At 30.9% G+C, this 26,041-nt stretch overlaps 1 protein-coding gene across 1 annotated transcript; it reads left to right on the plus strand.

Annotated features, from left to right (window-relative positions):
- The first annotated feature begins 4,912 nt into the window (after positions 1 to 4,912).
- On the plus strand, positions 4,913 to 24,457 carry LOC143064385 (proteasome subunit beta type-3-like). The gene is made up of 6 exons (XM_076237172.1): positions 4,913 to 4,988; positions 8,732 to 8,916; positions 10,880 to 10,987; positions 19,134 to 19,311; positions 21,098 to 21,192; positions 24,275 to 24,457. The coding sequence occupies exons 1-6, from the start codon at positions 4,986 to 4,988 to the stop codon at positions 24,321 to 24,323; spliced, it is 618 nt and encodes a 205-aa protein (XP_076093287.1). The 5' UTR covers positions 4,913 to 4,985; the 3' UTR covers positions 24,324 to 24,457.
- Positions 24,458 to 26,041: the final 1,584 nt, after the last annotated feature.

Raw genomic sequence — 26,041 nt, forward strand, 5'->3', positions numbered from 1 at the left:
TATACTTGACATGTTTATAAACCAACACCAAAGGGTGTGTCATAATTTATTTACAACTTCATAGGTCAAAGGTCAGTTGACAAACCCATGTCCTATGGTAAAGATACAATTTTTTAATGCACATTATTCACAGCGGGGCCCACAGAGATGGCTCCCATCTCAATGATATCTAGTTATATTAAGTATTGTGCAATAGCAAGAAATTTTCAATTGCACAGTATTCAGCAATAGTAAGAAATCTTCAATTGCACAGTATTGTGCAATAGCAAGAAATTTTCAATTTCTCAGTATTGCGCAATAGCAAGAAATCTTCAATTGCACAGTATTGTGCAATAGCAAATATTTTCAATTGCACAGTATTGCGCAATAGCCAGAAATATCTAATTGCACAATATTGTGCAATAGCAAGAAATTTTCAGTTGATTGGAGTTATCTTTCTTTGTCCAGAATAGTAGTTGAGTCAACTTAAATCATTGTTTTATACAATATACAATGTATATTCACTTTTACTACCAACTGATAAATTAAAAAAATCTACCATTCAGTGATAACAAGCACCTTTTGTTACATTTTAATATTTTATGATGTATTTAAATGAGTAGTTATTGTTGCAAACTCCATTAGAAATTTGAATTGAGATCAGTTTTGATAAAAGGGAAAGGGGATGTGAAAAAAAAATGGGGGGGGGGGGGGGGGGGTTAAATTTTTCTCATTTCAGATTTCATAAATAAAAAGAAAATTTCTTCAAACATTTTTTTGAGAGGATTAATATTCAACAGCATAGTGAATTGCTCAAAGGCAAAAAAAAATTTTTAAGTTCATTAGACCACATTCATTCTGTGTCAGAAACCTATGCTGTGTCAACTATTTAATCACAATCCAAATTTAGAGCTGTATCCAGCTTGAATGTTGTGTCCATACTTGCCCCAACCGTTCAGGGTTCAACCTCTGCAGTCGTATAAAGCTGCGCCCTGCGGAGCATCTGGTTTGCTCTGTGTTGATGCCAAGGAGAGTATGTCTAATTACTGCTTAATATAAAAAAAGAAGATGTGGTATGATAGCCAATGAGATTCTTCCCAATTGACCAAATGACACAGAAATTAACAACTAAAGATCACCCTGTAAGGCCTTCAACAATGAGAAAAGCCAATACCGTATAGTCCGCTATAAAAGGCTCCGAAATGACAAATGTAAAGCAATTCAAACATGAAAACTAATGGCCTAATTAATGTACAAAAAATGAACGAAAAAAATGAATATGTTACACAGCAACAAACGACACTGTGACCACTGAGTTACAGGCTCCTGACACAGGTCTCTTTGTCCAAAATAACATAAAGGGTTTGTTTCATCTGGACATCATAAAAGCCTAAGTGAGCTTTTGTCATCTCTTTGCGTTAGTCATCTGTTTGTAAACTATAACAAAATCTCCCGCAAAGTGGAAAGGGATTAATATAAGTTGCAAAACTTGTTTCCCAATCCACTTTAAATAAATATGTTTAAACAGTTTCAACGGAACTTCATGATGATCAGCTGAATGATACTTATAATATCTGGTATAAAGTTTGTTTGTCCGTCATTAATCATGACAACCATGAAACTTTAAATTGCAAAAATGTTCAGCACAATAAGACATGCTGCGAGGCAAAGGCGTTACCAAATGTAACCCTTGACCATCAGTTCGTGTGTTTCAAGTGTTATTTGTTCGCCCCATCATGTGTTAATGCACTTTTACTTAATTTGTTCCCATCAACATTTTATGAACCTCTTACACTATGCTCAGAACAAATCAACCAAAACACGCAGACATGGATCGAATTTAGGCAGTTTGTCACTTACCTTACTATAATAGATGAATGCTTCTTATTAAAACTTGGACAATTGCATTTTTTTGGTTCCGTTTCTACGCTTGGTATAAGAGCAGTGCCAACAAATGTCATCTGAAGAGCATTTGGTGTGTTCATTCACATATTATATCCCAGCCTCGGTCACAGGCACTTGTCTCAGGATTTTTTCCATATGTACCCTAATATAACACATATAAAGGTATATACTATATAGGCAATTTGTTTTCTGAGACCAGTGCCTGTGGTGTGGGTCTAGTTAACAAAGCTATAGTGACATGTAGTCTAGAACTTTACGTTATTTGTGGAATGAAGTGTGAATGCAGTTTTCATCTGGTAGTGTCACTATATGTATCGTTGGGTTGGTGCCTTATAAAGTCTCGAACGTCGACATATACCACAAATCTACATGGGCATTCATTCACCTGTAAGAGTATGTACAATTTTGAATTAAAACATTAAGAATTTATACATTTTTTCATAATTAAAAAAAAAAAAAATGTACATGTAAATGTTCATGTAGTATCAATTACACAGTCACGCAATAGTTTTTCTAATATAACACAGTGGAATTTGTTTTTGTGCACTAAAAATATGTCCGACCAAAGTTATCTTTGACTAGCAGAATGTGGGACTAATGGGTAATAAAGTGTTAGGATTTATTGATGGGTCCGAATTTTGTGTTGGTTGTTGGTCCGTCGTAGTTCAGGGATGATCATGTCCATTTTGTATGGGTTTTCAAATGACCTTATTTTGTACATAACAGAAGTTAGCTTAATTACGAACAAAAAAATCCATGCACGCAATTTCAATTCCAAATCCAACAAGCAGCCAAGGACTATCAACCTATTATAGAGTACTATAATTAATAGGGCCAATATATTTAATATACGGAATGATTGTAAACTGAGTTTTAAACATGTTCGTCTAGCCAGGGATTTTCTATACTAATATTTTGTATAGAAAGTCTGGTCTAGCAGGTATATAATCTCACTTTGAACTAATTTCCAAAGTTTATCGGACAATGTTTGACTTTTGTAGTTTGGGTTATCTCTCAAATAAAACAAGCAGTAGTTCCATTTTATATGATGTATGGAACGAGTGAAAGGTGTTTTAATATGTCTGTCTTACTGGTTTAGTATGAACTTTGCCTCATTTCCATGGCTAAATGGTGAATAATATAATCAAAAGTTTATAATTTGTCAGTATCAGATGGTAAAAGATATAGGTAAACTATATTTGGTGTATTGAACAACTTATAAGTGTAAGGTGTACATGTCTGTCTGGTATGGTTCATTGACATATGACCTTGACCTCATATTCATGGTTCATTGGTCAATGTTTAGATTTTGTGGTGTGATCTGCTGTTTCAAATGTATCATCCCTTCGATAATTTTACAGATTCCATCACGAGTTAGTTGAACATTATGGCATATCCGTTTCACAAAATTATAACAGATATGTTCCTTATGTTGCGCAACTACAAGCCCGTTCCCTTTTCACGAATGTGACCTACCAAATTTAGACTTATTACCGGGTTTGTACTTAATGAGCTACACTACGGGTGCCAAATATGAAGCAGGATCTGCATACCCTTCCGGACAACCTGAGATCACCCTCACTTCTTGCTAGGATTCGTGCTGCTTAGTCTTTATTTTTCTATGTTGTGTTTTGTGTACTATTGTTTGTCTTTTTAAGCCGCGTTTTCAGTTTATTTTATGAGTTTGAATGTTCCTTTGGTATCTTTCGCCCCTCTTTTTTAGCCGGCAAATAAGGCCACTACATTTTGTGTACGGAATGTTTGTATGATGATTACTGGTATGCTAATCTGATGTACAGTAGTTGTCGTTTGCTAATTTAATTTATATGTGTTTTTCGTTTCTCGTTTTTTTATACAGATTAATTAGACCGTTGGTTTTCCCGTTTGAATGGTTTTACACAAGTAATTTTGGGGACCTTTATAGCTTGTTGTTCGGTGTGAGCCAAGGCTCCGTGTTGAAGGCCGTACATTGACCTATAATGGTTTACTGTTATTAATTGTTATTTGGATGGAGAGTTGTCTCATTGGCACTCACACCACATCTTCCTATATCTATCTACTGTCTGACATGTTTCATCTGACCGAGACCTCATTTTTATAGAACAAAGATATCAATGTCAAGTTTATGTGATACTTATAGTAAAATCTTTATATTACATGAACCTTATGATAAGTAAAACAGGCGAGATAATTCAGTATATGCACTGTTGCTATATATGATACCCCTTACATTCCTTTTTTCCAATGATTCGTCGGGCGCTGATTGGATCCAGTCCAACGCATGCAAAGTCACATAAAAAGGGCACATGGTTCCAATGCTTGTCCCACTACAAAAAGGATTAATAATTAACCATTAATTTAATTGTCAAACAAACAAACTTAATTTAAAACAATTATAACAAATCCATAACGTAAAATCGAATATCATCATTTCATTCAGTGATTGATGATCGAAACTTTAGAAGCTTATTAACTTTCGGATGTTTACCGTCCGATCGTCGTGAAAACCTGTAAAGCAGACAGGCCGAATGATGGAGAACGTCAATAATGAATGAGATTATAAAAAGATTTTCTTATTTTCCATACGTTTCCATCTGTTAAGGATGATGCTCTTTATTTTGGACTCATTGTGAGATATTCAGGATCCTCTAGTTTTTATCCATGTGCTATTAAAAATTTGCTCAACCCTACTTTCTTTTCATAATATTAATTAAAACATCTATTTTAGAAGCTATTTTTGAATATCTTGTAAGATCCTTGTTGGTCCGTGTAGAATCTAACATTTTTCAATTCAATTTTAAAAAGGTTTAAAATTTTTAATAGATTTTTTAAATTTGGATAAAAATTTTAAAAATATCAAAATCAAAATTTTAAAATAATGTTAAATGTTTTCCAAATTTTCACCAAATAATTGAAATTTAAATATTCTTAAAGAGAAACACTACATATGACAGTAAGAGTTATTAAAAATGGGTACGAATTGAAAAGGTACGAGTCGACATAGATTCAACATTTTTCTATTACCTCCCCTAGCATAATTCTTCAGAGTAAAATTTTAGAGATTTGTGAATTTGCAGTTTTCACCGGGCAACATTTTCACAATGGTAAAACGATTGTTTTGAATTCCACAAACATAGAATATGACTTCCATTGCATCTTTCGTTTTTGTTTATGCAATCAGTGAACTAACATTCAGAAAATGGAAAGTTTTGCAGCAAGGAAAAAAAAACCCACGTACAATAAAAAAGGGGGAGGGTTACACTTACAGACACTTTCCAAATAAATCAATACCATCACAAGATTTATTATTTGAGGGGAGCTTCTCGAACTCCTTTCCAAACTGAGGTTCATTTTGGCACCATCTGCCATGTCTGCATGAATGAAATCAAAAATAAATAGCTAAAACCAAAAACGTTTATTATTTTCAGGGACTTAAATTTAAAAATTTAAAATTTAATTATCTACATATGTAGGTCCTTTCATGCATTAAAACTTTTCCAGGTACACAGATTTGTGTGTATAGTAGTATAGTAACCAAAAGGTTATTATTCAACAGTAAGATTATTTGATATATAATATTTAAAAGAGGGAAGAAGGATACCAGTGGCAGGCCTGGGGCCATTACATTACATTGCAATGTAATGCATTACATTACAATTACTTTGTGATTCTTCCATTACAATTACAATTACAATTACATTTTTTCTCACATGTAATACATTACATTACAATTACTTTGCCTATGTAATGCATTACATTACACATTACTTTTTCAATATAAAAACTAAAAACATTTCAAAAAACAGATTTTTATAAGAAATTGATAAATAATACAGGGGTATATGAAGATATATATACAGTGTTAGTGACATAGACTTCAAATACTGGTTATTAATAATCAATATGTCCATTGAACTTTATTGTCATAAGAGATTCAAAAGTGATGTCATTAAGAGAACAGCGATCAGTTCTGTACACCTTTCTGGCAATACTAAAAAGCCTTTCTACAGCAGCTGATGTGTGTGAAATGGCTAAATACTTGGTAGCTGTATTAGCTAAAGAAGAAAGGCACACTGAATTTGACTTCCATCATTCCAGTGCATTGATTGAAATTTCTTCACATGGCTCAGACAAGTAGATGTCAACATCATGTACTGCACCATACCTGTGTCTATACTCTTTGATGGAGTAGTAGGAGGCATGAAACTGGAAAAGTCACTTTTAAAATTCTTAGGTGGTGGTAAAAAAATAAATAAATTATCATATAATTTTGTTTCTTACATTGATCACTTAATCATTAAGACATCATTAAGGGATTTCAAAGGAATATAATAAATGTGTCATTAAAGGATTATCTTTTGAAAATGCTTAAGGGCTCTGTGAGGACAAACATAAGTTGAGAAGATTTGATTGCAATAAAAACATTTTGATATTAATTAGGTGAAATAACAACACAGACAGGACCCAAACCACAGTTTGGTTTAAAAATGTTGTTTGACATATTCAATCTTTCACTGAAATACATGTAAAGTGTGTATAGAATTATGAAAATTTCATCTTCATGTTTTTTTTTTACATTCATCTAAATAGTTTTGTTTGATAAATTTTTATAAGATTTTTCATTGAACACCAAACCACCAAACACCAAAATATTCCTAATATCATTTTAAACAAATATCAGAAACCAAAATCAAAACTTGATAATTTTAACCATTTTATATTTATTACCTTAATGTGTGTTTTAAAGATTGATGTAATTTATTTAATACAGTAATTAACTGTGACAAAATTTTTATTCCATACTTTCTTTTGTTTTTGTTAATATTTTATTTTTATTATACAATATTCTTCAATTTTATGTATTTTACCAATTTGTAATGAAAAGTAATGTACTGTAATGGAGGCATTACATCAATTTTTAACTAAAGTAATCATTACATTACATGTAATTGTAATGCAGAAAATGTGCATTACAAATTACTTTGCATTACATCCAAAAAATGTAATATTACAGTGCATTACAATTACAAATTACCATTACCCCAGGCCTGACCAGTGGGATACATGTAGTCAAACTCATATGTTGAAAATAATTTGATAATGCTATGACTAAAAATAAAAAGATAAACAAACATATAATAGTACAGAAGACATAACATAGAAAATTAAAGACTAGAAGCAACATGAACCCCACCAAAAACTTGGGGGTGATCTCAGGTGCTCCGAAAGGGTAAACAGATCCTGCTCCACATGTAGCACCTTGTGCAAACAGGCCTCACGGTCATAAAACATTCGAGCATGATTTTTGTACTCAGACTCGAAAATCAACCAATCAAATTGCTGGATTTCATGTTTCGGGCACAATTTTTGTGCTCCAAGCACTGAGCAAAGTTTTATGCCTTCAAGGCCAGGTGTTCAGCACAAGGCTTCCGAAACGGTCATATATTCAAGACAATTGTATAATGTCCGGTAAAAGTCTGTCTGGGCAAAGCATGAAACAGTCATCTACTTTTTAGTTTTCAAGGCTTAAAATTTTTTTCTTAAGAGAAATCATTTTACATAATTCGTGATCTTTTTGACCCAACCTTTTGCCTTTAACAGCCACACATTCCGGTCATTAAAGTGACATGATAAATAATTACTATCAAAACATCCCCTAATTCAATACTTTCTAATTTCAATCAAATCTACCTGTTCAGGTGACAGGTTCACTTATTTTCAGTACCGGACATCGTATAAATTGATCGGTCTCATTCAAAGTTATTTTCTGACATTTCAGGGGTTTGAATCTAATTGATTTAGTCCAAAAGATTGAAATTATAAGAAATATATTTATTAACATGATTTGATGAAGCCATTTAAAAAGGTTTTAAATGAAAAATCGTCAGAACTACGTTGTATCAACTAGAACACGTGTGGGCATGTGCGTAGGTGGGAAATTTAATTATGCATCCTACATTTCTTCACAAATGCTAAAATTATCATTGATACCAGGGCTCTTGGTCATAAAACTTTACTCAGTACTCCGAGTATAAAATAAGTGCGCAAAACACAAAATCCAGTATTTTGATTGGTTGATTCTTGAGTCTGAGTACAAAAATCATGCTCAAAATTTTTATGACCTCAAGGCCTGTATCTAATGTTCATTTCAAGTATTTTGTAAGTTTCTTCACTCAGTCATGCTTTGTAAGCGTAGACGGATTTTACGTATCTGTTTCTGGTCCATGTGTTTACCATTGTTAAGTCAACATCCGGTATAAGAAACTGTGATTTTAAAAACGAAAGTAAAGTTTTTGACCCCGTTATTTTGCACAAATAAAGAGTCTAAGAATGCTAAGGCAGATATGAACACGCTGATGTGTACACTTTGCATGATGCACTGCCAATTTAACAATTTACACCAGAACATCAAGTTCATATCAAAGTTTAATAATATCAGGTTTGTTTAATCGTCAATCATTGGGATGGCCATCTGATTACCATAATTGCCTTTTGTGACTTAGTCTTAAATGCTTAAGGGATTAAAATCAGGATCAGATATAGAATGTCCGGCTGGCTCAAATATTTTTTGGAAGCCCTTGTTCAGCATATGAAAAAAGAACAAAGATTTATTAAAATATATATTAATAAAGTGCATACCGATAACATATGGTACATTTCTCGCAAGTATTTATTTTTTGAAGAATAATAACATGATATACATTGTAGATATATAAAAGTGAACCTGTATGCAATTTTTTGTTTCAGAAAATTGAAAAAAATTTCTGTACTTTACCTAGAAGTTTTGCATGAATGTAGTTTGCTTACAAGTATATCAAATGTATATTGGTTTTACTCTTTTTTTTAGAGTATTATGGAATATAATGGTGCGGCTATTATAGCCATGAAAGGTAGAGATTGTGTAGCTATTGCTGCTGACAGAAGATTTGGGGTACAAGCACAGACAGTGTCGACTAATTTCCAGAAGATATTTGAAATAAGTGACAGACTGTACATAGGCTTACCTGGTCTGGCCACAGATGTACAAACAGTGTAAGTTAAGGAGGTTATAGTGTGTACATAATGTACATAAACTTTGGTGATGTACAAACAGTGTAAGTTAAGGAGATTGTAGTATGTACACAATGTACATTAAGTTAAGAGATTTGAAGAACAGCACTGTGTTGGTTTTAAGCATGTTAATAAAAATGATATGAGATAGGACAAACAAAAAAGTCTATCATAGCTACTTTTGCAGGTGCAGCCTATTTTTAGTACTATACTTTGTAACATGTAACTGTAAAGTACCTTAAATTTGTTTAAAAAATCATTAAAGTCATTATAAGAGATGCAGATAATTTTTTTAGGGAAAAAGACATTGGGTTCTAGATATAAGATGTGGTATGAGTGCCAATGAGATAACTCTCCATTCATGTCTGCATATTTATAGACAATATTTTGTAAGTCCTATCATCTGTATGCCATGGCGAGACCTAATTAATAGTTGAATGTCAATGAATGTTAAGAGTGAGATTTAGGAACACCATATAGTCTGGCACAGACAGCTGAAGAGACTAATTATTTCTAGAACAAGCATATACTGGTTATGACAGTCAGGGGTAAATATGTACTTGTACAAGTTATTTTAATATACCTGACAAAGAAAATATTAATATTCTTATGAATAAGTAAATTTGTTTATTTTATTTGCTTATACATGTAGGTAAATTATTTTCTTGGCTTAGTTACATGTATGTCCCTTAGACATTCAGATTTTTTTACTTATATAAATACAAGTTAAAAAGTAATACTATCTTCTTTTTCTGGATTTGTCATGACTTTTTTTCCATTAGACATTCAGAATTGTTCACTGAACTTCACTTATAAAATACATGTTAAAATTTCTCTAATAGAATTTTTAATTGTCTGTCCTTTGCAAATGTCTTTAGTAATTGTTTAACTGTAATTTCATTGACAATGAAACATTTGTTTGTCTGTAATCTACAGATCACTGCTTATTTACAAGCCTCAAGGGTGAATTTTTGAAGGCCTTGAGATATTTTCAAAATAACTTTCTTTGTTGAATTAATGAGATGAAACATTGAACTGTAATAAAAAATTATGAGCTAACCAGAGACAATTTGTTAAAGGCTTGTTTTTACATCTCAAAACTTTATATATAAGGGATTGTAAAAGGTGTGAAAATAATCCAAATTAAAGGGAGATTATTCAACCTTTAAATGAAAAAATGGACATAACAAAATTTACTTACCTGGACTAACGTGTATTATTATTTACTTTGTCAAGCAAATAAAGATATCTTGTACATGTACAAGTAGTACCACTGACATTATGACCAAAGGATCCGGAGGGTAGTTTAAAGCCCAAATTCAATTTCATTAACTTTGAATGTATTCTATTTCTTATGTCTATAGAGAATAGGAAGTAGATGTATTTCTATAAACAATGACACAGAGATTATTGTTTGTTTATATTCTGTTTGTTGTGATTGTAGAATTCTGAGCGTTCATAATTTATAAGTTAACACCATCTTTGTAGAAAATAACAGTCACGATTTGTTCACACTACATGTATTATACAGACAGTACAAACATTTGGCCATCTTGTTCATCCGGCAACACATCTCTCTCTCCCTCATGTCACTATCACACAACGTCAAAAATATGGGAAACAACGTTAACACTGTTTTGCGACATTATGGACATGAAGACAAAGTCACATTCACAACACTATTGAAATGAAAAAAAGATTTTTTTTTTCTTTTTGATGCATTGATCTGTTACAACAATAAATTTTGATTTATTAATATTTTCTTGTTGCATAATAAGAAAAATAAAAAATATGTTTGGTGTCAATGTAACACTTGTGCTGAGGCGTATTGTCACTGAAAAACTGTATTACAAATGTATTTCATTTGTGAATGGAAGAATATCAGTGTTTTCTTTTCATTCTAAACATAATGAATTGTTTATAAAATGTTTATTATCTTTTTCAGATCACAGAGATTACATTTCAGAAAAAATATGTATGAACTTAGAGAAAACAGAAAGATTAAACCAAAAACTTTTATGAGTATGGTTTCTAATTTGTTATATGAAAGAAGGTAAGAAAAAATATTTGAACAAACAATAACAAATTTGTCAAATATATAATGCTGTTCAATATTCATGACCTTACAACATAGTAATATATCAAAGTCAACTTAAGGGCAATAGGAATTTGAGTTTTGCACATAGAGACTTACATTTTTTGTTAAATGTATGCTTTTTTCTTATGAACAGCAATTTTTATACGACCGCAAAATTTGAAAAATTTTTCGTCGTATATTGCTATCACGTTGGCGTCGTCGTCTGCGTCGTCGTCGTCGTCGTCGTCCGAATACTTTTAGTTTTCGCACTCTAACTTTAGTAAAAGTGAATAGAAATCTATGAAATTTTAACACAAGGTTTATGACCACAAAAGGAAGGTTGGGATTGATTTTGGGAGTTTTAGTCCAAACATTTTAGGAATAAGGGGCCAAAAAGGGCCCAAATAAGCATTTTCTTGGTTTTCGCACTATAACTTTAGTTTAAGTAAATAGAAATCTATGAAATTTTGACATAAGGTTTATGACCACAAAAGAAAGGTTGGGATTGATTTTGGGAGTTTTGGTTCCAACAGTTTAGGAATTAGGGGCCAAAAAAGGGCCCAAATAAGCATTATTCTTGGTTTTCGCACAATAACTTTAGTTTAAGTAAATAGAAATCAATGAAATTTAAACACAATGTTTATGACCACAAAAGGAAGGTTGGTATTGATTTTGGGAGTTTAGGTCCCAACAGTTTAGGAATTAGGGGCCAAAAAGGGACCCAAATAAGCATTTTTCTTGGTTTTCGCACCATAACTTTAGTATAAGTAAATAGAAATCTATGAAATTTAAACACAAGGTTTATGACCATAAAAGGAAGGTTGGTATTGATTTTGGGAGTTTTGGTCCCAACAGTTTAGGAATAAAGGGCCCAAAGGGTCCAGATCTAAACTTTGTTTGATTTTATCAAAAATTGAATAATTGGGGTTCTTTGATATGCCGAATCTAACTGTGTATGTAGATTCTTAATTTTTGGTCCCGTTTTCAAATTGGTCTACATTAAGGTCCAAAGGGTCCAAAATTAAACTTAGTTTGATTTTAACAAAAATTGAATCCTTGGGGTTCTTTGATATGCTGAATCTAAAAATGTACTTAGATTTTTTATTATTGGCCCAGTTTTCAAGTTGGTCCAAATCGGGGTCCAAAATTAAACTTTGTTTGATTTCATCAAAAATTGAATAATTGGGGTTCTTTGATATGCCAAATCTAACTGTGTATGTAGATTCTTAATTTTTGGTCCCGTTTTAAAATTGGTTTACATTAACGTCCAAAGGGTCCAAAATTAAACTAAGTTTGATTTTAACAAAAATTGAATTCTTGGGCCTCTTTGATATGCTGAATCTAAACATGTACTTAGATTTTTGATTATGGGCCCAGTTTTCAAGTTGGTCCAAATCAGGATCCAAAATTATTATATTAAGTATTGTGCAATAGCAAGAAATTTTCAATTGCACAGTATTCAGCAATAGCAAGAAATCTTCAATTGCACAGTATTGTGCAATAGCAAGAAATCTTCAATTGCACAGTATTGTGCAATAGCAAATATTTTCAATTGCACAGTATTGCACAATAGCAAGAAATATCTAATTGCACAATATTGTGCAATAGCAAGAAATTCCAATTGGATTTCAATTGGAGTTATCTTTCTTTGTCCAGAATAGTAGTTGAATCAACTTAAATCATTGTTTTATATACAATATACAATGTATATTCACTTTTACTACCAACTGATAGATTAAAACAATCTTTACCATTCAGTGATAACAAGCACTTTTTTTACATTTTAATATTTTATGATGTATTTAAATGAGTAGTTATTGTTGCAAACTTCATTAGAAATTTGAATTGAGATCAGTTTTGAAATAAGGGAAAGGGGGATGTGAAAAAAAAATTGGAGGGTCAATTTTTTTCATTTCAGATTTCATAAATAAAAAGAAAATTTCTTCAAACATTTTTTTGAGAGGATTAATATTCAACAGCATAGTGAATTGCTCAAAGGCAAACATTTTTTTTTAAGTTCATTAGACCACATTCATTCTGTGTCAGAAACCTATGCTGTGTCAACTATTTAATCACAATCCAAATTTAGAGCTGAATCCAGCTTGAATGTTGTGTCCATACTTGCCCCAACCGTTCAGGGTTCAACCTCTGCGGTCGTATAAAGCTGCGCCCTGCAGAGCATCTGGTCGGATTATACTCTGAAAACTAGGACAATTAGAGATAAAATGACAATGTAAAATGGTTGACACAGCAAGGCCTGGACAAGCTGTATCTACCATGAAAGTTTTATAAAAAAATGTTAACCTGTTGGCTGTTTCAGAGTTATTGCTTGTCAAATAATGTTTTTTTTCAATTTTGTTTTGGGTGTTCTTGGCTATTATGTTGAAAACTATTGGAGCTATGTTAAAATTGTAATGCTTAAATAATTAGCATAGCAAGTTCTGTCCAACAGAAAAAATTGCACAAAAATTTGAAACTTTTTACATGTTTTATGGAAATTTTGTCCCTGAAGTGATAGTTTATACCAATTTTCAGTTTTTGACTGTTTTCTTTAAAACAGCAGCTTCTAGCTATTTGTGAAAATGTAAATAACACTAATGATCAGCAGAAGAAGTTGTAATTACCCAGAAATTCAGAGAAAATTCTACAACCTGGGTATTCAACATGGTATTACCCCTGAAATATTTATTTTAACCTATTTTTGAGGGGTTCTTTGAAGTCACAGATGTCCCTCACAAATTGATTTTTTATATATTTGCAGTATTTCGCTGGTATTTTGAAAATTATAATGATTTGGTAAGAAAGGGGTAAATTGCAAAAATTATCAGAACGACATTAGTTAACTAAAATGTAATTAAGGATCCCATTTATAACTAAAAATGTAATTAAGGATCCAATTTATAACTAAAAATGTAATTAAGGATCCCATTTTTAACTATAAATGTAATTAAGGATCCCATTTATAACAGACTGACACTTTTTCACTAAATAAGCTTCTTGTTATAACATAGCTGTGCTATAACCATCTAATCAGACATAACTTTGATTGAATTTCATGTTTCTTTGAATGCAACAATTACAGACAATGATTTTTTTTGGTGTCTTTTTTTTTTTTAATTTTGGCATTTTGAAAGAAGAAAGTAAATTAAACACTTGAAAACATTTTTTTTGCTGATAAGAAACCTGAAAAAATATAACATTAATCTTTTTCACCTGTCCATATAGTTTTATCTGGACAGTGGTTTTTGGGGAAAGACGGCTTCACCCTGCTTTCATGACCTTGAATTATTCATGAATATTCATGAATACTTATGGTAACAATTCATGAATATTTATGAATATTCATGAATGTTAAATGGCACCTTGAATATTATACAATTACTGTCTTTTGATGAGGTAAATATGCGGTTTTATTGACTTTTGAAAAATGATATTCACTGAGGCCGACGGCCGAAGTGAATATCAGTTTTCAAAAGTCAATTAAACCCCATATTTACCGAAACAAAAGACAGTAATTGTTTTATTCCATATTCCGAGAAAAGAAAATGTATTTAATGACAAACATATACCAAAACAAATTTTACACGAATCATTTTACCATAACGTTGCATGTAAAAGCGCGTGACGTTTAGCGCGGTGAATAACACTTTCTCAAGTGAATATGCTTTTTTATTCAAAATCCAATTCATATAGAGAAACCTACTAAAATAATTCCAATATAGAATAAACATGAATATTGTATGAACTGAATAAGCTTGAATATACATGAATAATTATCTGTAGAATATTCATGAATATGAAATAGGATGTTCATAAATAATGAAGGATAGAATATTCTAGAATCACCATGAATGTGAAATATATATCTATCCCAATATTGAATACTAAATACATACTCTAGAATAACATTAAATGTGAATATTTCATGAATATTGAATGGTTGAATATTCTAGAATAACCATGAATATTGAAGGTTTGAGTTTCTAGAATAACCATGAATATTGAAGGTTTGAGTTTCTAGAATAACCATGAATATTGAAGGTTTGAGTATTCTAGAATAACCATGAATATGAAATTGAATGGTTGAATATTCTAGAATAACCGTGAATATAAAATGATTGAATATCATGATAGCTGTAAAATATGAATTTACAATAAATTTCATTAAAAGCAAGCAAAATTGTCCACCATTTAATCCAAACCTTCCCTTGATGTGTTTTCAGATCTATTTTTAAACTATCTAATGGAGCAAATTGATAATCAAACACAATTTTTACTTATTTACAGATATTTATTTTTTTTAAGTCTGATAGCTTTTTGAACATTTTTTAATTTTGCAATGATATCTTTTTCACATTTATATGGGAATTTTTCTAAAATTGTCATTGTTAAAAATTCATATGTAGGCCTATCTTGACTTCATGCTTTGTATTGACTTTTCTTCCTTTTATAGTATGATCAATCAGATAGTTTTCTCCAAAAATGAACAGAAAAACATCTTTGACACATGACTGAAAGTCACTTTTGTTGCTTATTATTTTCTTGACATTTGAACTATTCTTTGTGTTGTAAAGTATAAGTTCATCCTCTATGATTTCTGGCTCATGATGTTTCATGGAATGAACTTTTTATGCCCCACCTACGATAGTAGAGGGGCATTATGTTTTCTGGTCTGTGCCTCCATTTGTCCGTCCGTCCATCTGTGCCTCCGTTCGTCCGTCCGGTTAAAGTTTTTGGTCGAGGTAGTTTTTGATGAAGCTGAAGTCCAATCAACTTGAAACTTAATACACATGTTCCCCATGATATGATCTTTCTAATTTTAATGCCAAATTATAGTTTTGACCCCAATTTCATGGTCCACTGAACATAGAAAATGATAGTGCAAAGTTCAGGTTAAAGTTTTTGGTCAAGGTAGTTTTTGATGAAGTTAAAGTTACATCAATTTGAAACTTAGTACACATGTTCCCTATGATATGATCTTTCTAATTTTAATTCCAAATTAAAGTTTTGACCCCAATTTCACGGTCCACTGAACATAGAAAATGATAGTGGGAGTGGGGCATCCGTGTACTATGGACACATTCATGTTTTTTCAATTTTTTAACTTCTTCCTCTATCTTCTCAATCCTCTTTTCAGAATCGGCAAAGGTTTTAACTTTGGAGGCCAGTTTTTGTATATTCTGTTTAATCCTGTGATAAGAATAAACATAGTTGAAAAGAAAATTAAGATTTTCTAATTACATTTTTTGTTTTAAAATATCTTGTTCTTAACTAATAGTATTATTACTGCTTCAGTACCAACATGATTTACAAGTTACTAATATCTATCTTAAAATGAAGAATTTATGTCCATCAACTCGGGTTCTAACTTTTCCATGCAAAGTTGACCCGAGAGGGATTTTGATTTTACTGTTAGGTCCCTTTTAATCATTTGATCATAACAATTTCAATAAAAAAAAACCTTAATTTTTTAGTTGTAATTGTATAAACTAAAGTATCTTACTTCATTCCAAAATTTATTCCTCATTATTCATTCTTATTCATGAAATGTATGCCAAAAAATTTCTAAATCCAAACATTCAAGTTAATTCATGATTATTCATGTTGAAAACAAGGATTTTATAACCCTCCAAAAAACAATTTTAAATGAAAGAAACTTGATTATACTATAATATAGTTATTAGTGTCTAGCATTTTAAGAACATTTATTTGTTGTCTCCAAACATTTATTAAGAATTCATGTATATTCCAGTTAATTCATGTTTCTTATTCATGAATAATTTTAACACTGGAATAGTAATCATGAATGGAAGTGGAATATTCATGAATATTCTACCTTATTCATACATGAATATCATTAAAGCAGGGTAAGACGTCAATCCCCTATGGGGTTGACCAGAATGACATTTCCTCAAGTCATTCACTTTGTTTTTATTGTGTGGAAAACCCCCCAAGAAATCTTACCAAGATTGATGAGAAGGAGACACACAAATGAACAGATTGACTTTAAACACTTTTTTACACATTTCCCTTCTGTTTCTCTCAAAATTATTGTATCTTGAGCTCTCCTTTACACTATTTACGTTTCTTTTTACAATCTGGAAAAATCAGTATGACAAGATATTCTAAATATATCCAACCTACATTATATTTTATAGTGACGTCATTATTGGAATGCCACACTACGCAGAAGTAGGGTTATCCTTCACTGGTTATTTAAATCATTCTCAGAGTTCATTAAATAAAAATTGGCATTTGTTAAATTTAAACATAATTATGTTTGCTGTAGATGATTCAAACATCAACATGCAATACTTTAATTTGTAGGTCAACAACTTTCAAAGTAAACAAAGCCCATAGGGATACTTGAGATTGGGGAGAAAAACAATTTTTTTCATTTTTGTCGAGCCTGCAACTTTTGTTGCAGAAAGCTCGACATAGGGATAGTGATCTGGCAGCTGTGGCGTTAGCTCACTTCTTAAAAGCTTTATATTTTAAAAGGTGGAAGACCTGGATGCTTCATACTTTGTATATAGATGCTTCATGTTACGAAGTTTCCGTCAGTTACATGTCCAATGTCCTTGACCTCATTTTCATGGTTCAGTGACCACTTGAAAAAAAAAGTTCAAATTTTCTGTGAATTCTCTCTTATTATAAGTAATAGGGTAACTATATTTGATATGTGCGTACCTTGCAAGGTTCTCATGTCTGTCAGACAGTTTTCACTTGACCTCAACCTCATTTCATGGATCAGTGAACAAGGTTAAGTTTTGGTGGTCAAGTCCATATCTCAGATACTATAAGCAATAGGGCTAGTATATTCGGTGTATGGAAGGACTGTAAGGTGTACATGTCTAACTGGCAGGTGTCATCTGACCTTGACCTCATTTTCATGGTTCAGTGGTTATAGTTAATTTTTTGTGTTTTGGTCTGTTTTTCTCATACTATATGTAATAGGTCTATTATATAAATTTGTTGTATGGAATGATTGTAAGGTGTACACGTCTAGCGGGCAGCTCAGGCATTCTGTTTTGAGAATCTTTCTCCAATTCAGGAGCACCTCAATTGATGAGTAATTATCCACTAAAATAAAAGTTAATGTATCTGAAAACTTAAAATGTGACATTTAGTATATGATTAGTAGTCTTATCACTGAACTAGTATATATTTGTTTAGGGGCCAGTTGAAGGACGCCTCCGGGTGCGGGAATTTCTCGCTACAATGAAGACCTGTTGGTGACCTTCTGCTGTTGTTTTTTTCTATGGTCGGGTTGTTGTCTCTTTGGCACATTCCCCATTTCCATTCTCAATTTTATTCCATTAAAACTAATTTTTTTGTGTACCAACATAATCATTGTAATGGTAGAAAAAAAAATAGATTAAAAATGTTGCATTTTGTAGTTTAAACCTATTTATTCATGAAATTTACAAATATTTCAAAATGTAGGATCTGGAAACAAGCATCACACAGCTTACATCAATCATATTGTTTTTTTTATTAGTACCTGTATCCCTGTGATGAGAGTTGTAACTGGGAAATTTATCAATGGAAATTTAAAACTGTATAGATTTTTCGGTCCAACTTTCTCTAGAAAAAAAATATTAATCTTATGGTACTGTCACAAAAAAATGGGAACTGGCCCTAGCCTGCAGTTCAGTGATACACAATTAAGATTTTAAAAAATATTGTAGTTGTTGTCAAATGACAGAATTCAGTTGAATTTTAGATAATTAACTATCAACTTTAATCGAATGTTTAGATTTAGAAGATGCAGATCTCTTCCATTGGTCCAAATTGAATCCTAAACTAAGGAAAAGAAATTACATAAACAACAATTGATTTCAATATTGTCACTGTTTCTAAATGTTCTATAGCTGTTCTTTTTTTCATTCTTTATATGAAGACTATCAAAATATACCCCCCCCCCCCCCAAAAAAAAAAAAAAAAAAAAAGAACAAAAACAAAAAACAATAAATGAATAGAAACAATGGCCGTCTTTCCCCTCATGATTTTTATCATGGCTAAACTTTGAACATGAAATTAATAATCTGAGAGATTTTCAATTGATAGTAATGATATCATTCATCTAATTGTGTAACCTTATTATTTTCTTTCTTTCCAGATTTGGGCCATACTTTGTTGAACCTGTAATAGCTGGTCTTGACCCTAAGACCTCTGAACCTTATATTGCATCAATGGATCTGATTGGTTGTCCAATGATAACAGATGATTTTGTTGTTAGTGGAACATGTAGTGAACAAATGTATGGCATGTGTGAGTCACTATGGGAACCAAACATGGTAATTTTTTTATTCACAAAATAAATAACAAGAGTAACCAAAAGTATTGCATAGTACAAAAGACAACACATAACACCTTAAGGATGTATTCTTCTGACTTTTCAGTCTCATCCAGTCTCGTTGAAATCTCGTTCTTGAATTATTTCCAAAACATGTGATACAAGTTGAAAATATCAATGAATTATAAAATATTATAATTAAACATAAAAAATTTGTGTATTAACAATGAATGGTTTTTGAGTAATCCAGTTTTCAAATTTTACGACCAATCAAGTCAGTTTGTTTAGCCAAAATTTTGAGAAAATGGGTTAGGGATACAAAAAATGATTTTACAAGAATCATGTACATCCCATATCATTTTGGTCTTTTCAAATTTCTTAGATAGGTAGTTTTTCAATTATTTATAAATAAATTTGGTGTATTTACTGTCTTCTGATTGGCTAAAAGAATTGGCTTTATTTTCAATGTTATCAATTTTTATGGAGACACGCCCACTCTAACGTTGTGTTTTCATACGCAAACATCTGTGTACGTTGTTATTGGCATTAATATATATCTTTGAGCATTATTTTTGAAAGAAATTTATTTATAATGAATGGCAATAATTTATTTTGAATTTATTGAACCATAAAATTAATTTTTGACTGTTCACATTTAACATAATCCGCTTCGCGGATTATTCAATGTGAAAAGTCAAAAATTAATTTTATGGTTCAATAAATTCAAAATAAATAAAAGCCATTCATTAAATAACAAAAAAGTTGAAATAATATGTATTTTGATCTTAAGACTGAGAAAAATCACAAAAATACAAAATTGACAGCATAGTAAATTTTGCACAAAAAAGCGTCAAAATATGATAAAACTTTCTTATATTAACACCTACCTATAGTTTTTTTAGTGAAATTTATTCAGATTGGTCCACTTCATCTTTAAAGAAGGTATGAAAAAAAGTTTGTTATTTCACGATAATAGCCCAAAAATAGGTAAAAATCGATTGAAAATGGGAAAATCATCAAAATTGAGCATTTTCAAAGGACCGTAGCAAAAAAAGAAGTGCACCACCATATGATTTTTTCTTCACCTATTATTTTGTTACAGTCTTATAAACCCAAAAATCAGGTTAAGAAAAAAAGTTTAATTCTAGAAATTTTTGGCTTCTCAGAGGTGGACATCCTTAATCTAATTTATCAGACAAAATAGATGTAAAAAAAATCAGAACATGTCCAGTTAGGTTGACTTGAGCAACAAGTGCTAGAGTTAAACTAGTCTTATGGGTGCAAACACTTACCTATTTTAAGACTCATTACTGCCCAACAGTTAAACCTGTGTTACTCATTTTAAAATCCACTGAGGGTGACCATAAGACATTATATCATGTTTATAGGCCATTTCCTTTGAAAGTTGAACCATTAAATTTCATTTGTTATACATGTCATATATATTTTTCTAATTTGTCAATTTATCCCTTTCTGCACCAATTGTATGAAAAAAAATAATCAACGTGTGGTTCAATTGATTTCAGTTCTTCATTGGTTAAAATCCAATTATGACGTCTAATTTTCTTGTTTTCCTCTGAATTTCCTATTGTTACAGCATGTAAAAAGTCTGATGACGTCACATACAAACAACATATCTTTTTGCAGATTAGTCACAAAGAAGGAATAAGTTTGCCTGCATATTGTTTGAAAATCATTAGAGAAACAGATTCCATCATGTTTATAGGCCATTTCCTTTGAAAGTTGAACCATTAAATTACCACATGTTATATTTGTTTCCTTAACAGGAACCAGATGATTTGTTTGAAACTATCTCTCAGGCTCTATTAAACTCAGTAGACAGGGATGCAGTGTCTGGATGGGGAGCAGTAGTACACATCATGTAAGTTATTCATAAGCATTTTATAGTAAAAGAAATTCTGAAATTTGAAAATGAATAGACATGAGATGTCAAGAAAATTATGGAAGAAAAATATGTACGACTGAAGAAAATAAGTATTTTTTGGGTAACAATGTTACTATAGTTTCATATTAGCACAAACTTATGATAAGAAGCTTCATTGATAAGGCTATTGTAGACTTATTATTAGTTGTCATATAATAAACATACACAAATTGATAGAAGATAAATTTACGTTTACACAGACTAATATTTAAATGTAGAAATGGAATGAAGGATTATGACTATTTTACAAAGTTTTCCTTTGATCTTACTGACTGATTATTTCAGCACAATAGAGTGATATGAAAAATTATGGCTAGAAACTAAGGGCACACATGCTGTTGTCAATGAAATTAACAACGTCACTGTAGATAAAACCCCTCTAAACAGATTATCTTTGTTCATCACAACTCTATAGCTTTTCTCACTTTCGCTGTACCAGATCAAACAAGAAATCAATCTTGTTGACAACGATGATCTATAGTTATATGAAAAGTTGTAATTAATTTACAACATGTGGTCATTGTAGTTCTACCTGTGATCTGATTTTTAACATTTTATTCCCATATTATTTATCCAGGTATATATGACTTTTCCCAAAGCCATATATGGGCTATTTCAAAAAAATGATGCCAAAGTGTGACAAACATGGTAAAAAATTAAGTCATTGCTAATCTTTTTTCTATCATTTTTCTTTAATCCAGAGACATTCAAGTTTACAAAACTACCAAGGATTAATGCAGAATAATAAAAACAAAAATTTTAACAACATTTTACTCATAAGAATTCATCCACTTTTCAAAGGAAACAACAAAATAATAATATCAACTGACAAACATAAATAAGAATATAAATATCAATGTAATTTTTTTGTTTGTTGCAATAAAGGTACTAAATGACTTTCCTGCAATTTCTTTTTACTTATAAACAGTTTTTTTTTTTAAATATGTAAATTTCACCAATTTTTAGTGTATTCTGTAATATCTTATTTCAAAAGTTTTTATATCTCTTTGCAAAAGCTTTAATTTTATATAAAAAGTATAAGGAAGCAAACATCTATGATCTAATTACATCCTCTGAAAATTTCACAACAATTGCTTCAGTCAATTCTAAGTTTTCTTCATTTAAAAAATACAAACATGTGTTTTTTATCCTTTTGTTACACTCCTGACATATTTTTTCAGTAACTGTAAGACTGTTTTTTAATGGAATGTTTAGAAAATCAGTAATGATATCTATTTTAGATTTACAATCTCACAAATAAATAAATTTATTAGATATTTGATTACATATTTTTTTAATTTCTGAGCAAAGAGCAAACTTTTAACATGTTTAATGAGAATTACACTTTAATTTTTAAGAATCTTTGGTGAATAGTGTGCAGAAAAATCACTTTTACAAGACAGATCGGCTTTCTCATTACATTGTAAAGATGTTACAATTATTTTAATAAAGAATCATGTTGAATTTTGTTATAGATAAGCTACATCAGAAACTTGTCAGGAGTGTAACATAATTTATTGCTACCATATTTTAACCTGAAACTGACCTGAAATCATGTAGAGTCTTTATATTTCACATATTATTTTAGTGCAAATTAAGAACAGGTTAAAAAAAATTATATACTTCTTACATATTTACAAATTTTGCTAATTGTCTATTTAAAAAAAAAAGATGGCTTTCCTTTAAACCTTGTTCAGTCTCTTGTTTGATACTATATATATGCTGTTTTTATGTCAGATAATGTATTATGATAAGTTTGTTCGTACTACCAAAGATGGTAGCAGTATGTGCTCTGTATATTAAAAATTGTCCAAAAATGTACCCAAAAATGTCAGGAGTGTAACGCTTTAAAATGTTTAAGTGTAACATTCATGTTATTTTTTAAAGAAACAATGTTGTTATTTCTGGAATTTGAGTGTGAACACCATCTGTTGCATATTTTCAGTAACAAACATGCCATTATTATGGCCTTTATTGCTTGCTTATGCTCAATACTTGTATGTCAGGACTGTAACACATTTAAACAAGCTAGTTCAATTGCAATTTTAGTTCAAAAATTTCAAAAGTAATGATGTAGACTTGTATTCTGTGTTAAGCTGAGGTGTAGTAATGTCATTTTATAATAATTGTCAGCTTGTTTTTCTTCCAATAACTTACCTTTGCTAATAAGATTGAAATAAGGCATTTTTTTGTGTTACACTCCTGACATTGAAGTATTGAGCATACAAAAGCAATGAAGGCCATAATAATGGCATGTTTGTTACTGATAAACTGTAACAGGTAATGTTCACTGAAATTCAAGAAAAAACAACAACTAAAACAACATTGTTTCTAAAAAAAAATACATCTTAACCCAGTTGTTACACTCCTGACAGACCTGGGTAGTCCTCTTATTGTAACCATAATATTCCAGTAGTAGAACTTCAGGGTCAACTGGATGCACCTGTGCCAAGCTATGATACTAAACAAAAAAAATAAACCGTGCAAGATGTACAGAAACATGTTATTTGACTTACCTTATGAGGCTCATAAAAATGTAAATATATGGAAGAATTGAACAAGAAATCATAGTCAAGATATAATAGTTGAATGAAAGATATTGTTTGGTATTGTATCTGCCCTTATTTATTCTATATCATCAATGAATGCACATACTTTCTTCTAAATGTCACACTAAAAGCGTTACACTCCTGACATTTTGAGGTACAATTTTGGACAATATTTTTTAAACAGAGCACATACTGCTATTATCTTTGGTAGTTAGGACCAACTAATCATAATACATTATCTGACCTAAAAACATTACAGATATAGTATCATACAAGAGACTGACAAAGGTTTAAAGGAAAGGCATCATTTTTTTTGAAATAGCCCATTATATCTCTAATAATTTTGAATGTCAGGATATCTGAACTAATACAGAATAAAGCGTTTTCTATCAATATGAAATTACTGAACAAAATATTATATTATTGTTAAAAATATTCAAATATTTAACTTAATTTGTTTATAATTTCAGAGAAAAAGATAAAGTAACAACTAAGGAGCTAAGAGGAAGAATGGACTAATGTCTGGGTTTAATTGACCAACATAATTTTTCACCAGTTAGTTCATGTTATAAGTTACAGACAATATGACAAGAAAGTTTGTTGTATGAGTGCTATTGCCATCATTCTGATTATTAAATTCACTTTCTACATTATATTGAATTTTGTTTTGCTTTTAAAAAGGGGAAACAAACTTTCTCCAGGTACACAAAATAAAATATTTGACCATCAGTTAATAAAGAAATGAATGTATATGTTAAGTGACAAGAATACATGTGATTATTACTGATATTAAACTTTTTGTGTGATAAGCCTATACATTAAAAGTACATAATTTTAACACGTTCATATAGCTTTAAATTACATAATAAGCAGTTTATTCTTATATTCAATGTAAAAATTACAGCATTCATTATTATATATTACTTATAGGGAGCAACAGATTTCATTGAGTCTCAACTCCTCTAAAACCATACAAAGTCGAAAATATTTGTGATATGACATATACATGGAGTATTTTGTACTTCCTAAATTTGTCTTTGAAACAGTCTTTATCCACAGAAAATACCAATTTTTGAGAAAATATCCAAATTTAAATGGTTATTGATCCGTGTCTTATACGCTTTTGCACATGCTAAGTCAACGTAATATCAGCAAAATCTAAGTGAAAGTAAGAAGGAAGGATAGAAAGTAGGACAGGTAGGCCTATAAAGATCCTGTATTGTATTGTAAGATCATCATTTTGCATAATTAAACAACATCTACCATTTTTATACGACCGCAAAAAATTTTGTGGTCGTATTTTGGTATCACATTGGCGTCGGCGTCAGCGTCGTCCGAAGACGGATGGTTTCCGGAAAATTACTTTAGTATAAGTAAACAGAAATCAATAAAATTTTAACACAATGTTTATAACCACAAAAGGAAGCTTGGGATTGATTTTGGGGGTTATGGTCCCTAAGGTTTAGGAATAAGGGGCCCAAAACAAGCATTTATCTAGTGTCAGAACAATAAGTTGGTATAAGTATTTCAATTGTTCTGAAATCGTACCACAATGTTAAATACCATAAGTAGAAAGTCAAGATATATTTCAAGGGTTATGTGGCAAACAGTCTAGGAATAAAGGGCCAAAAACAAGCATTTTTGTAGTTTCAAGTCAATAAATTGGAGTTATCTTTTTTTGTCCAGATTGGTTGTTAAATCACCTAAAACCGATGCTTTATTTAATCTTATTTGAAAATTGGAGTTATCTTTCTTTGTCCAGAATAGAAGTTGAATCAACTTAAATCAATTCTATATACAACATACAATGCAATATTCACTTTACTACCAAGTGATAAATTGAAGCAATCTTTACCATTCAGTGATTACAAGCACCATGATTACCATTCTAGGGTTATGCCCCTTTACAAGTGGAAAAATTGAAGAATTTTTTAGTTTCTGTTCTATTTACTTAAAGTCATATGAAACGAGTGAGTGGTGAAAAATAATGTTTGTCCAATTTTTGGACCAATGCATGTATATATATCATAAACGTAGTCCTCTGTGCACAAATTTCTCATTTTTTACGCAAATATATTGTTTAATCGACAATTTTTATGCCCCACCTACGATATTAGAGGGGCATTATGTTTTCTGGTCTGTGGCTCTGTTCGTTCGTTTGTTTGTCTGTCCGTTCGTTCATTTGTCCGTCTGTTCGTCTGTCCATTGGTTCGTTCGTCCTGCTTTAGGTTAAAGTT

The sequence above is a fragment of the Mytilus galloprovincialis genome, chromosome 2 (assembly GCF_965363235.1).
Source record: "Mytilus galloprovincialis chromosome 2, xbMytGall1.hap1.1, whole genome shotgun sequence".
NCBI classification, from domain to species: Eukaryota; Metazoa; Mollusca; class Bivalvia; order Mytilida; family Mytilidae; genus Mytilus; species Mytilus galloprovincialis.